General features: G+C 39.8%; 1 protein-coding gene across 1 annotated transcript in view; it reads left to right on the top strand.

Moving 5' to 3' along the window:
• Positions 1–17,559, top strand: part of RPE (ribulose-5-phosphate-3-epimerase) — a 154,444-nt gene that overhangs the window by 45,907 nt on the left and 90,978 nt on the right. The window contains exon 3 of the mRNA XM_044060699.1: positions 16,933–17,072. Within this exon, the coding sequence (XP_043916634.1) occupies positions 16,933–17,072 (140 nt within the window). The remainder of the gene's footprint in view (positions 1–16,932; positions 17,073–17,559) is intronic.

The following is a 17,559-nucleotide window of genomic DNA, read 5'->3' as shown; positions in this document are numbered from 1 at the left end:
TATTTCCCGGTAATAGACCTTTATAAACCTGCAGTCAGTATCTTTATAATTTAGACCAAGAATTGTTATGGTTCTAGGATCAATTTAGCTAATGGAAATTGTGCTGCCAAGGGGGTGATTTATATTGCGTAGTGCTCAAACTGCCTCGGTTTTTGTAGAAGGAAAAACTTCAAAGATCAATACACGTTAGGTTCAAGCAAGGCACCTTTATTACTTGCAGCAAGGAGACAAAGCATGTAGGTACAAGATTTGTCTAACTTTCTGGTGGTCAGTATGTTATTCTTATACAGCTCTCTTCATGTCACATAGAAAATGTTACTAATCTACTGCTGACGTAGTTGGACACAGCTTTCTGTATGTTACACAGAAAATGTTACCAGGCTTATTGCTGACATGGTCAGATTATTGCTGTCTTGCAAAAACGTTTGAGAAAAACAACCTGGCCTTGGGCTTATTTTATCCCACCTTGTCTCTTCAATTCTTCCTTTGTACAGTTCTAATACATGCAATACATTTTGTCTAGATTCAAGGTACATTTCTAGCTTTGGTACAAGTAGTGCTGACTAGTTTAAGCTGTCAAACATCTATTGTTTTCTTTATCGAGACTTCTAGCAGCTGCACATTTTCTCATGGCATAAGCAGAAATAGAATGTCTCTTATTAAGTTTCTGGTAACTGCACATATTTTCATTGCATAAGCAGAATAAAGTGTCTTTTATTAAGTTTCTAATAGCTGTGCAGATTCACGCATTATGAACAGAATAAATGTATTAACCCTTTTAAGCCTTTAATGTACTAAGCATGCACATTGCTATTATGCATTTTCCTAACATTTCCCCCCTTTTAATACTTTTATTCTACTTTCAAAACAAGCATAAACAGTTTTTTTTCTTCCCTTAGCCTCTTCCTACTCAGGATTTGCAGTTGTCATTTAGTTTAAACCCATGAAAACATTTTCAATTTTTTAGTAACTCTTCCATTTCGGCATCTTGGTATAATGTTTCCGAAACTGAAATGCCTACAAAATTTTTGATTAGTCCTTTTATGCAGGGGATGCAGCAGCACCCACACACCATCAGTAGAGCTATCCCTACACAGATGGCAATCGGAATGTTCATCAGGATACTGCCCCACCCCCCAAACAATTTTTGGAAAAAGTCCGTCAATGGATTTGGTCCTGGTTTGGTCATGGCTGACACCTGCTGGATTACCTCAAGATGGTTGTCTATCTCGTGTTTGTGGTCAGGAATATACGAACAGCACTCCTACTAGATTAAAGTGCACATACCTCCTTTCGCCACTAGGGTGAAGTCAAGAGCCATGCGATTTTGAAGTACCACTGTTCTCATGGCAGTCAGTTCATCGGTTACCAATTCCAGGGCAGAAAAGGTTGCATTACTCATTATTTCGAGAAGCTTAGACAATTTTCTCAGTTCCCAGATTGATTTAGTTGCTCCATATGCTGGTAATACGCCTGCCCACGATATGACAGTATCACTCAGATCCATGTGTGATAGTCCTTTTGTTATTTCCAGTGCCTAAGTCATGATGGTATTTCCAGGGTGCATTGATTTGTCCCACTGGATTGACAGGCTTCTTGATTTCTCGGACATTCCAAATCTTCCCTTGAGGTAAAACTGTCGTGTGTCGTATGGCCGGAACCAGGTATCCCAAAAAACTGCCAGACCAATTCTCGGGTAGCCATTTATATGGTTTTCTTCCGCATATAATGTAACAATCTTCCACTGTTGTAGTAACTTTACTATACCCTTGCTCTGCATGAAACATTTTTCTGTCGATTTATAGACCGTTGTTTGTAGAGATCAACATTAAGTTTTACTTCTTCAATTGTCCTATGTATCAGTTTAACAAATGGATCATAGCTCGTGTTGCAATAGAATCTGATGTTATCGGATTTAGTGTAGCATCTATAGGGAACAGTTATATTGCAATAGCTCCAACCCACCTTGACTGTATCATTCTTATAAAAACACACACAGTTCCTTTCTGTCGAATAGACAAGTGCAATGCTACCTTATCTTTTGATGCGACATCTGATGTATCATGAATTAAGTTTTCCCAGGTCTTGTTAGCCCCTAGAGGAACTGCAGTTAACAGTAGCCCCCATATGCTGTTGGTAAAGCTGTGCAAATCCAGCAGTTTGAAACATTAAAGGTTTCAGCGTACACATTTAATTGCCTGGTAAGTATTAAAGCTCGGGTGCCACTCTGCACACTTATTTAGTTCTACTTGCGTGGCTGAGAAAAGAAATGGCCACAATAAAAAGATTATTGTCACCAGTACAGTCAACAGGATGGTCATGTAATATTTTTGTGGAAACGGTTGTTCTGCATTTCCATTTTCTCCGGTTCTTCCAAGTAGGTGTATTTGGATCTTACTGGATTCAGTCATCTTATTTTGGACACGTGATCTTACTCTCTACCCTAATAGGACTTTCAGCACCTGTGGTTTCTTCATTTGAGATGGATCAGTCCTATTGATCTGACCCCCCCCCCTTTGTAGCCAGACTTTGTGCTTAGGGTCCTGATGGAGAGGTAAGATTTTTGTCCAATTCAAAGTTCTTTACCAGCTTGCAGTGCGTCAGGTGTATCCACAAAGCTCATTTTGCTATTTTGACTGCAGTAGGTGTCGAAAGAAGCACCTGGTAGGGACCTTCCCACCTTGGCGATGCCCAGTTCTTTCGCTTCACAATTTTAATCCATACCCAGTCTCCTGGCGTCACTGCCACTTCCGATGTTTCTGTTTGTTTTTTATCTGAAATAGAATTTGACTGCAACAGATGTTTAGAACTCAACAACTTTTTCATATATTCAGCTAGTGTAAAATTGGCTTCCTGGTCTGATGACATGAGAAGTTTCCACTGGGGTGTATAATAAGCTCTTCCAAACAGTTTTTCAAAAGGAGTCAATCCTTTTGCTGTAGGGACAGTTCTCATGCTCAACAGTGCCAGGGGTAAACAGTACAACCAAGTTTTTCCTGTCTCAGCTATTAATTTTTTCAATTTGCTTTTTAATATACCATTATGCCATTCAACCAGCCCTGCAGACTGTGGATGGTATGCACAATGATTTTTTAAAGAAATACTAAAATGCTTACTTAACTGCTGTATGGTTTGATTTACAAAATGTGTACCATTGTCACTGTAGATTCTTTCCGGAATGCCAAACCTAGGAATAATTTCCTTGACAAGTACTTTTGCCACTGTAGCTGTATCCAGATTTTTGGTTGGAAAGGCTTCCACCCACCTGGAAAACATATCTATAATGACAAGACAATACTTTTTATTTTCACATTTGTTCAATTCTATGAAATTCATACAGATAGTGTGAAATGGATATGGTGGTGTGGGGAAACTCCCTTGCTTGGGCTTTATCGCCCCCTGTGCATGATGTTTGTTACAAATCTGACACATCAAACTAAATTTTTTAGAGTAGTTTGTAAATCCGTGCGTTGTGAACACTTGGTTCACCAGCTGTACCATCCCCCCTGTTGAGACATGAGATTGCCCATGGCTCAACAATGCTGCATAGCGAAACAAATTAGAGGGTAGTATCGATTTTCTTTCTTTAGAGATGTACAGCCCCTTTTCGAGGATTGCTCCTCGTTTTATCCATCGCTGTTTTTCAGCTTGCGTAGTGAGTGTCTGCATTGTTTTTAACATGTCTAGATCTAAGGTTTCAGATGGTTGCAATTCCTTATTTAAAAGAAATACTTCTGTGGACGCTTGTTTTGCAGCTGTATCAGCTGTCGCACTACCTCTTGAAATCCTATCTTGTTGCTTGTTGTGAGCTGTACATTTGCAAATGGCCACTTTCTGAGGTAACTGAATAGATTCTAAAAGATCTAAAATAAACTGTGCATGATTTATAGGTTTGCCAGTAGATGTTATCATTCCCTGGTTTTTCCACTGTTGTGCAAACACATGTACAGTGGAAAAAGCGTACTGGCTGTCAGTAAAAATGTTTACACATTTACCCTTTGCTAGGGTACATGCCCGTGCCAGGGCAATCAATTCTGCTGCCTGTGCAGATAAATAGTGTGGTAAAGATTTTGCTTCTACAATCTCAGTATCAGAGACTACTGCATATCCTACTAGGTCTTTTCCTGCAGGACCCCTTTTGCACGAGCCATCCACGTAATATGTCACCTTGGCATTGTCCAAGGGGACGTCCGTGAGATCTTTTCTAGGTAGGGTCTTTTGCTCAATCACCTGCAAGCAGCAGTGGGGTGTGCCATCTGCAGGGGTTGGGAGCAGCGTAGAAGGGTTCAAAGTTGTACATCGTTCAACTGTCATATGAGGTTGGCTCAACAATAAAGTCATGCAGGAAAGATGCCTAGCAGGGGAGAGATATGCCACTTTTTCTTGCAGTAAAATTGCGACCGCATGGGGCACTCTCAAAGTAAGAGGGTGGAACAAGACTACTGAGGCTGAAGCCTGCACTGCCATTGCAGCTGCAACTACTGTTTGTACACAGTGGGGTAAGGATCGTGCCACTGGGTCCAGTTGTGATTAATAGTAAGCGATGGGGCGTTGCTTATCCCCATGCTGTTGTGTTAATACTGATGTCATGTAACCCTGCTTGCAATCTACAGTGTGGAAAAAACATTTATGATAGTTTGGCAATCCCAGAACTAGTGAGGACGCTATTAACTGCTGTAGTTTACAAAAGGCAGACTCTGCCTGTGGTGTCCATTGTAACAAATCCTGCGCTGCCATAGGCGTCTTGTATATAAGGTCAGTTAAGGGTGCAGATTCCAAAGCATAATTTAGAATCCAGCTTCGGCAAAAATTAGTTGTACCCAGGAAGGACATCATTTCCTTCTTGGTAGTGGGTTTTGGTGCTTGTAAAATTGCTACTTTTCTGTCTTCCTCTAACGTTTTACCTTCCTTGGATATTACATATCCTTTGTATTTAACCTGTTTTTTCTAGAGCTGCAGTTTATCTTATCCCTCAGCAGCTAAAAATTGTAGAAGTGCTATGGTATCTTCCTTACAATCCTGCTGGGTGGGGGCCACCAGCAGAATGTCATCAACATAAAGTAAAACCTGGCTACGTCTTGGTGGGTTGAATCCCGCCAAGTTGCTTGCCGTTTCTTGTGAGAATATCATTGGACTTTCACAATATCCCTGTGGTAGGCGTGTATATGTATATCTTTTTCCCTGAAATGTAAATGCAAACCAGTACTGGCTATCAGGGTGTATTGGTATCGAAAAGAATGTTTTGCTAATGTCTACCACAGAAAAATACTTTTGTTGAGGTTTTAAGTCATTCAACAGGGTGTGTGGATCTGGCACTATGGGTGCCCTCGGTATTGCCGCGTCATTTACAGCTTGCAAATCCTGGACCATACGACATTCTCCATCGACTTTTTTAACTGGAAATAAGGGTGTGTTACATGATGAATCGGGAAATTCTATTCGTATTCCTCCTTTAAGTAAGGATGCTGTAATAGGCTTTATCCCTGCCTCTGCATCTTTTCTTAAGGGATACTGTCTTTTTTGTGGTCTGAATGCTGACTTTGGCGTGATAGTAACTGGCCCCGCTGTACGAATGAGTCCTACATCTGATTTCCCTGTTGACCAGAGAGTCTCTGGTATACCTCGCAAGGCGTTTTCTTCCTCCTTTAATAGTAGTGTCCATCAGCTGTCTTTGCTAGATTGCAAGTGCACAGCTGGGTTGGTCTGAGTTATCCAATTCAATTTTTGTACTTGTATCCCCTGTCCTGACAGTTCTAGTTCTGTCTGTTTCTCCCATCTCATGGCTTTTTCTCCTAGGTCTGCCCATTTTATATTTTTGTTTTTAGTTAAACTAACATGTGGTAATCGATTAGATTTATAAAGTGCAAAAAACTCCTGGGGCAGTGAACAGCTGGCTACACTGTTCCCTTGTGTGTCCCAGTACAGGTTATGCAGCATCAATCTATTTGTATGATTCTTAAATAATTCTTTCTCATATTCCTTATCAGGTCCTGGTGTGTTACAAAAATACAGGGTACAGTGCAACAGGTGTTGCTTGTCAATGTCAAGGGAGGGAAACTTACTGATGGCTATGCTCGTTAGTTCCTTGGTCACAGTCCCTGGACCAGTCGTAACCAAGTCCTGGCTGTACCAGTAAAACATTTCACCCTCCGATTGCACCACAACGGTATTATTTTGTCGCTGTGCTTCCATACCCTGCATGGTTGGGACTACTGCTATACCAAATATCTGCATGAGGTCTCTGCCCAAGAGATTTACTGGGCACTTTGCAGAAACTACAATTTTGCTTTTCTGTGTTAATCCTGAAACTGGGTCAGTTATTGCAATTTTATGGGAGAGAGGCTCCCGATACAGCTGTCCATTAGCTGCTTTGACCAGTATGTAATCAGGTGACTCTATGTTTTCTGGTAGTTTGGAGGGGTGTATCAGGGTCTGTGATGCCCCTGAATCACACAAAAATTTGACCTCCCTTCCTTCTACCAAGAATGTAACTTCTGGTTTCGTGTCTGCTAAATAGAGTTCCAGGCTCAACAAAGCTAGATCTAATATTTTGTTTTCTTCATTGTCACTAACTTCCTGCACTTCCTCTACTCCCTCTTTCACATTCTCATTTGTCCTTTCTTTGCTAGCCCCTTCTAGTGATTCAAGACTATCATATAGTCAGTCCTCATCCTCCTTGTCTTCCATTGTTGCATTTTTATTTTTCCTGCAATCCCTTGCCAAATGTCCCTTTTTACCACATTTAAAACATTCTCCCCTTGTCTTACGCCCTTCAAAGTCCTCTGATCGCTGATCAGACTGCTTGTTTCCCTATGCGTTTTTCTTGTCCTTTTTCCCAGACTGCACTACATAAACTTCTGCTCCATCTTCTGCAGAAAACACTTGAGCTTTCTTTTTCTTTTTGCTATTAAAATGCCTTTCGGCATGTCTAGCATATTCAAGTAATGATTGTAACCTGCTGGTACGATGGTCTACCATGTGTTTTGTAATAAAACTGCTTATAGGCGCAAGACTGCCTTTCAGAAATGCATTCTTTAATTGCTGTTCATATGGGGAATCTTGCGTTTGATCTTCAGGAACCTGCATTCCACAGTGGTTATTAAAACATTATAACAATCTGGCATAGTACCGGTCAATTGTTTCACCTTCTTGTTGGATGCATTGATTAATGCAAATCCAGTCTGCCCTAGGTTTCCGTTTTTCAGAGATGTGGTCTGTAAGACCTTTTACTCTTGTGCCTAATTTTGCGCTGCTATGTGGGAGAGGTCTTTGTGCAGCATCACGAGGGTTCCAGTTGCCACAAATCGTGTACCAATCTGTCCCTACAATTTGTCTAACTACTTTTTCTACTTCTTCACCGTTTAAGTTATAACTTAACCTCATTCCTTGTAAGTCTTATGAGAATTTTCTAAAATTAATCTTCGGATGGGGAATTCCCTCAGTGGCTTTCCGGATATCTTCCGGAGTCCAAGGTCTATATACTAAGATAGTTAGTCCTGATTGTCCTGACCTGCCTGAGGATTAGGTACTTCTATAAGCGGGCATATTTCTTCTTCTTCTCCTATAGATCATGAATTCTTAACTATTTGCCATAACTCAATACCTTCTTCTGAATTACTTGCCTTTGTTTGGGACCTGGTCCCGATGGGATCTCTAATTTTAGATAGTTTTAGTTTTATAATACCTCTATCGTCAGTGACCACAGGATATAGTGGGGGTGGGCTAACTTGTTCACTCGCTTCATATTCTGGTAAGGGAGGTGGAGGTGCTGATGCTATCGCCAAGTTATCCTCCTTATCTAAAAACATTGCTTTTGAATCTTTGTTCCTTTGGTCCCTACGGTTTACTTCCTCCAGCCACCTGTGTGCTTGAGGAATTCCTAACCGCCGTTGCTTTTTTACCTGACCCTTGGAATCTTTTTTTGAGTTGTTTGATAAGCAAGGATTTTTCTAATTTTCTGTTGAATTCATATTTATTAACCCATTTTGAAAAATATCTAATATTATCGGCATGCTGCGACTGCATATATTTTGCGTCTTCCGTTAATGGCGGGTTCTGGGGTGTTTTTGTGCAATTATTACCCATTTTATTTTACCTTTGATTGTTACGTAACTTCTCTTAATTTTAACGTGTACCACGGATTTTGTTATAGTCTCTTCAGAATGACTGCCTACTTATTCTGTTTCTCCTGATCTATGACAAGACAGTACTTTTTTTTTTTTTTTTTTTTTTTTTTTTTTTTTTTTGTTATTTTGTTATCCCTGACTGTAAGAAAAATACAATCTGATAAAAACAATACACATCTAGTCCCTGATCGGAAACAGAAAAAAGTAGATTCACCTTACCTTAGCCCACGTGATTGATCACCGATTCGCGGAGACCCGTCCTTCAGTTACAGATCAGAAAGTGGCTGGCCTCTTGACTACAATTCAGTCGGAGGACTTTCCATATAAGAAGAACCGATTTGGTTTCTTCCCCGTACGGTTTCCGCCACCTGGCTGTCTGATCCGAGGTGAAGAGAGGGTTCCAGTCCGAAGGACCAATCTAACTTCAAAGATCAATACACGTTAGGTTCAAGCAAGGCACCCTTTATTACTTGCAGCAAGGAGACAAAGCATGTAGTTACAAGTTTTGTCTAACTTTCTGGTGGTCAGTATGTTATTCTTGTACAGTTCTCTTCATGTCACATAGAAAATGTTACTAATCTACAGCTGACGTAGTTGGACACAGAAAATGTTACCAGGCTTATTGCTGACATGGTCAGATTATTGTGTTTTGCAAAAACATTTGAGAAAAACAACCTGGCCTTAGGCTTATTTTAGCCCACTTTGTCTCTTCAATTCTTCCATTGTACAGTTCTAATACATGCGATACATTTTGCCTAGATTCAAGGTACATTTCTAGCTTTGGTACAAGTAGTACTGACTATAGTTTAAGCTTTCAAACATCTATTGTTTTCTTTATCAAGACTTCTAGTAGCTGCACATTTTCTCATGGCATAAGCAGAAATAGAATGTCTCTTATTAAGTTTCCGGTAGCTGCACATATTTTCATTGCATAAGCAGAATAAAGTGTCTTTTGTTAAGTTTCTAATAGCTGTGCAGATTCATGCAGTATGAACAGAATAAATGTATTAACCCTTTTAAGCCTTTAATGAACTAAGCATGCATATCGCTATTATGCATTTTCCTAACAGTTTTTATATGTGGAAGACTGAGAAACCATTTTCGAAAAGAATATATGAGCATAAGTGCGATATTCTGAAATGCAGTCTTAAAAATTTCAAATGTAAGCATACTTTGAACTGTATTAATTTTTCCAAATTCAAGTTTGGTATTTTGGAAATTGTGCCAACTAACAAATCAGTGTGTGTATGGAGGGGGGGGGGCAGTGGGAAACTGTTAGAATATAGGGAATTAATGTGGCAGTTAAGTTGAATGCTTCCCTGGCCCTGGGATTGAATGGGCAGCTTTCTATTCACCCACTTAGAGCTGCTAAGCTATACATAGTTACATTAAAATATTAATTTTTATACAGATTTTTTATATGGTAGGTTTTAATTTGTTGCAAGTGATTTAATGTTCTAGTTAGAACTACAGATTTATAATATTTTTCTTTTTTAGTTTAAGTTGTCACATTTCATTATGTTTTACTTTTTAAATTATCTAATTGTCTGTTTTCCTTTAAATTAAGGTAGTTATTTAACTTGTTTGAATGCTTCATAATCATGATTGGTTTGATTATTTATTATAGACTCGTAACTATGTCCCTTGGTTCTGATGAAGTCCTATTTTGTGTAAGGATGAAAGTGCTTAACCTGGTTGTTGTCTGTTTTATATTTTATTAAATTCCAGTGTTTAAAACCATTGGACGACTTCATATCAGTTTCACTTGACGTGATGTGATTTTTGCCACCTGACTCTACTTCAGCTAATTTTGGTTTTCTTGGTTTATGGTTTACGGCTGTACGATCACACTCTCCTTGCTTTGCTTTACGCAACATACTAGAGGTCTGGATACAAAGGGCCTGGCACTGGGCATTGTGGGTAAATGAGGGTTATTAACTATAAACATTTTAGATTCTAAACTGCCTAACTCCAGACTGCTTTTGTCTTACTGTTACCAAGGATGGACTTGCTTATAATTTCCTATTTAACCAGTTAGGAATTTGTCTCTCTCAGTTTTGTACTTTGCGGGGTGGTCTGCAGCACCCAGAGTCTCTCACAAAGTGCATGGTGATAGTTGCATAAATTTCATTTACATTTGACCCAGAGTTTTTTCTTACCTATACAGTTTGCCACATGTTGCATTCAATCAACATAGTTTGGTCAGGGCTAGGGATTACGCACTGCTTATTTTTCAACTGACTAGAGACTTGGTGAGCGATGCTAATGTAGTGTTTGTCTCCTGCCACTCTGTTCTCTTCTGGAGTTGCCACATAATTAACTTCAGTGTGAATGTTTGCTTTTTTTGGTTAAAGTGCATCTTTTTAGCAGCTTCTTTCTGTACTTTGTACTGTGTGTTAACAATCGGTGCAAGGACAGTGGTGTAAAATTATTTGTGAAAAAGTAATACTAGAGTTTGTTTTGGTAATTTAGAAAATTTCCACATCATGCCATATAGTTAACAGTCCTCTCCAATAAGATACTGTCAATTTGCATAAGGGATTTAGGCACTCTTTAATAATTAGTTGCTTTTCAGTGGTTCAGAAAGCCTTTTGTCTGGCTCATGTAATTTCCAAAGGCATTTTCTCTAGAGTTAAAGTAGTATTAATTCCTCTTTATTTCTGCGTTATCAGATCCATTATTGTATGTAATGCTTATTTTGGCATGTATTTCTTTAAAGATGTCATTCAACTTGAGAGATCCACGAGATTCTTTACTAAAAAGACTAGTGTCCTCAAGACTCTCAATAGTCCATTTTGTTGTGGTTGACCAGAAGAGTTTTTCTGTTGTATATAATTGCTTCATCTTCAAAGGATTTAATTTAAATATGAGATGTACAGCTTTTATTTTGACCATAAATTGAATTAACAGTGCATTAGACGTGGAAGATAATAGCCTAATTGAATAGTGTGATGTAGTCATTATAGTAGACAGCTTGTTTTTTTTCTTTCCCTCCCTCTGAACATCAATCCGTTCCTAGTCCCCTATTAACTGACTTCTTTCCGCTTCCACTTATTGAAGCAGGAGGTAGAGACAAGAATTGTAAAGCTGAGCAACTGTCATCCACAGATGCTTGTAGGGCATTTGCTTCTTTGTACCCTCTCTGTTGAGAGCCAAATTACGTGCACATTGACAAAGTAGGGTTTACAATACCAAATTATGAGAATGTGCTTCCAAAAACCCTGCCTCGCTGTGCAGTATCGTACGATGCACCTAAATGCTGTCCTGTTGGTGATATGATTTAGGATGTTCTGACTTCAACAGGTGGAGCTCATGCAAGCACCTTACTGTAGTCCTCCTCTTGAGATTATCAGATGAACCTTGGCTGCTTACCCCTTCCTTCCTGATTGACTTCATGCTGCCAGGCTTAATTACCCTAACCTGGATGATCTGCGATGAAGAGCTATATCCCCTTTGTACCATGGACTAGCTGCAGAACTATATTTCTGTCTCTGTTAGTTGAATCCTCCCTTGTTAGAGCAGTGTTCTCTAATATTTTTTTTGTCCTGCTGCCATGTAATGACTGAATGGTAGATGATGAGATGTTTCTGCAGCCAGGCAAGTCCCATGCTCAGACTGTGCTAATAATAGAAGTGGGGTACTGGGCAGTCTTAGCAGGCATGTTGTGATGTACACACAGGAATTCTTATTTTGCTTGCATTACAGTATATAAAAGTTATTTTGAGGGGGCAATCTTCATGCATTTCACTAGATGCTGGGGGCTAGTTGCATTGATTGACTGATGGGTAAGGGGTTATTTTGACCTGAAGTAGGCTTCCAGCTGCAGTTTCTGTTTTGTGTAGGACTGTAATTCATTTTCTAGGGATACCAGGTGAAGAGCAGATAAGTTCTTTGTGTACTCTGGCTTATCAGTCGGTCACCCTAGTGGCACAAAATAACAACATTGGCATCCAGTCAGGGGGACTTTGGTGATTGTCTTCTGTAGAAACTTAGCCAGATACGTATACTTCAGCAAAATGTGCATCCCGTAAAAAAAAGAATTACCGGAGATAGAGAGGCAGAGCTGATCATTTATTGATATGGTGATTACATCATACATCTGAACTTTTCATAATCTGGTTTAACGTTTATTAAAGTTTTTATTGTGTGCACCCTAACAATGTACTGGAAGTAACCGTGCAGTCATTAGCAGTCAGCTTATCCACAAAGTAAATAAACAGATGTACATTTCTGCATGGACTGTGAAACTGTAATACTGACACTGATGCTTCTGATTAAGCAGCTAGGCACAGCCTTGAGGCTTCCACCCCCAAGAATGTTTTTGTAACATGGCACACTCTGTGGCATATTGTATTTATGAAAATTATTTATAGAAAATTTATCATTTAAAAAAAATTATTGTATCAGGGCAGAGGTGTTGGAATAATAACCCTGATGAACAACTTACATAATCACATAGGGTGAAGTATTGTTTTTGCCCATTTCACAATCAAACAAAAATGAAACTGCCTGTGAAACATGGCTAATGAACAAAACATATTGTAGCTGTTTTATATTGATTGTGGATATATCCTGTCACTAGATGGCGCCAATGCCACAAGGCCAGAATACCTACAGAAATTGTTCCTACAGATGGTTGCTCCATGAGAGGCAGAAAGTGGGACATAACAGAATGTTCCAGTTCAACAGCAGCTGCCACATTCAGGAGGCTTTATAACTTTCAACCTTGTAAGTTATATCATCCATGTAGTATTGTGTGGTAGTTTGGCAATGGCCTGTTAATGAGCTGCTTACTGCAGTACAGAGTTTGAATCCCCCAGCCTTCATTTGTGAATTTTGTGACTAAGCAAGTCCATTTAAACCTGACAATACTCCCAGGCCAAGTTTGAAAGGGGTCCATGTGGATCAGTGCTGTACCCAGGATAACAAGTACAATTAAATCAATAAAATGTGTGTAGCTGTGTTTTCTTCTACTGTAAAATAAACATCAGTTACATGAATTGATTGCAAAACAAATATGAAGGTTGATTCAGATGAATTGTGTGCAGTTTCATCTGCTCTCAGTTTTTTCTGTAGGAAACCACGAGCTTTAAATTCCATATTACCTGACTTCAGATAAACATGTGAGGAAGGAGAATTAAATATGTGTTTCCTGGAGTACTGAGAAGTAAGCTAGATAAACTGACATGACAAATGGAAAACAAAATAAAAACACACACCTGAAATGGGCAGATTGCATTTCTGAATTGCCTACTTTCTGTTATTGATGAATCTTGAAGCAGATTCGAACTGGGCATTCTAGGAAGTTTTGTCTTTTTGGCTTTTCCCGGTTAGGGGTCGCCACAGCGGAACTCCGGTCCACTAATGATTGGCAGTAGATTTTTTATGGTGTCGAGTTGCCAGCCCGACGCCCAACCTTCAGCGAAGACATGACCATTCATGCATGTCTTTCGGAGGCCACTCGACCGCGGGGAGGACATGCAGACTCCACACAGAAGGCACTCCAGCCGTGACTCGAACAGGAGAACCTCTTGCTGTGAGGCAACAAGTACGTAAGTATGTGTATAAAGCTTATTTACATAGACATCTCTGAAAAATCATTCAGTTGAGATGTGTTATCTATGTGTACTGAAAATATGGCAGTTTCTGAAAAAAATGTTTTCCACAGAAAGCAGTCCCCATTTGCATGTATGTAGGGCTTTGTTTCCCACCTTATTCTATGTAGTACTCTATTTTCATTGCAATTTAGGGTAAAAAATAAACAAATGCAAAATAAAAGAAAGCAACACTTTTTTAAGCTTGCCTACTTTTTACTTTAGTGACTCTAGTTTGAGCAGCCACAGTATGCCCAGTTTTAGCCATCAGGAGGTTGATTACCTGATTCAGCCTGTCTTGCATTAATTGCAGTTGTCTGTTTAACTTTACTTTCAGAGAGCTGTGATCCACCAACCCCATTTAAAATCAATAACTTGTGTGGTCAAGCTCCCCCCCTCCCAAAAGCATACTGATGTGCAAGGAGGCTTCACCACCTGTACCCCTAGACCACCATAACTGGCAAACAAGGTTTTTTTTTTTCTCCATATTTGAAACCTATGAATGTTAAAACATCTTTAACAATCCAACTTTGGCACAAAGGGTAAAGTCCTGACAATGGCCAAAGGGACCAAATTTTGATTACAGGTTCAGGCATCTGACAGAACTGACCGCAAAGGATGGTCCATCTTGGTGGAGTAGGATGAGACAGCTGACCACTTATGGCCACTCACTGCAGTGATCCCTCAGAGGGTCAGGGACACTGAAATAATCATCCCCGTCTCCTGTCTGTGGAGGCTGGGGGTGCAGATAATGGTCTGCTGGGAGGCTGTTACATTCGCCATGCAACAACTTAGTGGTAGTCTTCAAAATGGGTGTGTGTGTGTGTGTGTGTGTGTGTGTGTGTGTGTGTGTGTGTGTGTGTGTGTGTGTGTGTGTGTGTGTGTGCACACTCACACACGGAAGAAATTGTGGGGCTCCTTGATGATGCAGACCACACATCTCCTTCTTCCATACTGCTGGAACTCCAACACAGAGTGCCCTATTGGCTGCCTGAATGACCCCCTCACCTCCACACTGAGTGAAATTCTCTTTGTTTGGTAATGTGTTCCTTGTCCAGTTGGGCGAGGCTTGATGGTTACAACAGCACATTGGAAAACTTGTGTACCACTCTGATTTTTTTTCGTGTGTGCTTCCTCACCCCTTTGCCTGTCAACCATCAAGTTACTTCCAACCGGGCTGGAGCTGTGTGTTCCCCAAAGTTCAGGAAGGCCCCAGATCTGACAGGGTGAGATCTATCAAAAGGGGCTGTCATACAGGTAGACAACTGTGGTTACTTGGGCTGTAGTTGGGAATTAATCCCTGTATGGTACGAGAACTGCCTATAGTGCTGTACACATTTTAAATTGCTGGTTTTTAGTAAATTTTTTTAAGTAGGACATACAGAAGGATCTTGTTTGAACTTGCAAAAATGTGCACGAGTCCTATTTTGAACAAAACGGAATGCTTGAACATAATTTACACTGAAATACAGCAGCCTTTTTGGTAGAGCATAGCACCCCACACACATCCATCCAGTCCATGTGAGTCTGATTCTGTTCTCTGCTCTACTAGACTTAAAGTTAATGTCTTTCAGAAAGAAAGCGAGAGAATTTTCCCCTCTGCAGTAACCATGGACAACAAACAAAAGTGCAGACCTACTCAAAATGATGGTTGGTGGAGCTTCGTTCCAAAATGTGTAATATTGTGTACTGTGGGACAGATTCTCCCATTGGGAACCTTTCCTAATGTGATAGAGTAGTGTTATGAAGCAGAGCAGACGAGGTGGAGGATTTTGGGGGCATTACTTTTGTAACTGATTTAACCACGTCACCTGGATGTACAAGCCAGGCAGTAAAGGTAGATGTGAACTGCGACTTACTTATTGTGCTTTGTCTCTGTCTTATTTAGTGCTCCCTCTAATATGTAATTGTTGCCCCTTAGGCTCTTCGTTTTTTATTTTATTTGATAACTGGATAAGTGTGATAGTCATATTATTTTCCGGTGTGATACAAAGTGCTGACTGCTTAACTGACTTGCATTAGATTTGGCATAAGCAGTAGGAAATTGAGGAAAACAAACTGCCTTAGATTTAGTTTCTAAAATCTATCCCAAGAAATGTGTGCGACACACACACGCACACACACACACACACACACACACACACACACACACACACACACGCACACACACCTTAGATTAGTATACCAGTGTGTTAAGAGCACAGCTATGGTCTTTACCACTTTACCAGTACATTCTCTTCTTTAGATGGCAATAAAATAAGTAATGGATGTTGAGCACCTTCTGTGTGGAGTCTACATGTCCTCCTCACGGTCGAGTGGCGTTCGAAAGACATGCATGTATGGGCGTGCCTTTGTTGAAGGTTGGACATCGGGCTGGCACCTCAGCACTGTAAAAATCAACTGCCAATCATTAGTGGACCAGAGTTCTGCTGTGGCGACCCCTAACCGGGAAAAGCCGAAAGAAGAACGACAAAATTCTCTCAGGAGAGAATTGCTTGTTTGAACCCATTAGAGTCTAATGGAAACCTAGTACACGAAGCAGTTGTTGATGGATGAAGAACGCTTATTTGGTTAAGGGATTTCAGAAGCAGGACTAAAGGGCAGTTCATGGATAGCAGTAGAGTGAGCTTTGTCAAACACTAAGTGGAGAGCACTAGACATCTTGGAAGTAGTACAGGATGTACCCTAACCCACATGAAAATATTGCTAACAATATCATCCAGAATGTTTCTAATGATAAGTAAAACGTGAGGTGAGGGATGAACTGCTAGGCCTAGCAGATCATTCTTCCACTAAAAGAAGTACTATAATATGATACTGCAAGCAAATTAACAGGTACATGCTGGAGAACATTCAAGAATCCTATGAAATCGTATTGGAAATTAAATGCCTGCACAAAGATTTCCCTTCTCTGTACCCGTTACCATTCATAGTATCAAAACTGTTCTGGATTTCAGTGAGTTATGTTCAGTCTGGTCATTCAGGTGCCTGTTTTATCTGTTTTTAATTTTTCCAAATGTTTTGGATTTGTACTGCCTTATCAGGAATAGACTCCATTCCTAAGTCAGGTGACTGATTTACAGTGTAGGTCTTACTGTATTTTAAAATGATCGTTTAGAAGTTCTGTTTACTTCGTCCTTTTTCTATTCGTAACATTTCGTGATCTGTTCGATTTCTTGCTTTACTTGATTTCCTTCTTTGTGTTTTTTCAGACATGCATATGATGGTTGCAAAACCAGAACAGTGGGTGAAGCCGATGTCTATTGCTGGAGCTAATCAGTACACTTTCCACGTAGAAGCAACCAATAATCCCGGAGCATTAATCAAAGATATTCGAGAGAATGGCATGAAGGTAGAATATTGCTGATTATTAGAAATGTTGCTTTTGTCCTTGCTTGTAGTTTGCAGGTTTATATTCCATGGATGTTTAAGTTTCATAACTGTCTGAATTAGCCTGTTGTGTATTTGGCCATAACTAAGACTACAAGTTTGAAAGAAAGAAGGAAATGCATGTGTGTTTGTACATATATATGAGTCCCTATCAGATGACCGAAGTTTCAAAACTTCGAACATTATACGGCCAAGGCCATACGATTGAAGTCCCAAAACTAAAATTAAAAAAAAAAAAATATATATATTTTTTTTTTGCAGGGCCAAGCCCCCATGCACTCTCTGCTAATTAAATATAGCAACTCCGAGATCGCACTACAGTGATGAAAATGGTAAATTTCCCATTCCGCATTGTTCAGCGATTTCCATTCAAAACGGCCATATGATGTTCGATGTTTTGAAACTTCGATAATTTGATAGGGGGAAAACCTTTTTTATTTATATATTTT

The sequence above is a fragment of the Protopterus annectens genome, chromosome 2.part0, assembly GCF_019279795.1.
Source record: "Protopterus annectens isolate FY-2018-M chromosome 2.part0, PAN1.0, whole genome shotgun sequence".
Classification (NCBI taxonomy): Eukaryota; Metazoa; Chordata; order Ceratodontiformes; family Protopteridae; genus Protopterus; species Protopterus annectens.
The sequence above is the reverse complement of the archived record's forward strand: the minus strand, read 5'-3'. Positions and strand labels throughout refer to the sequence as shown.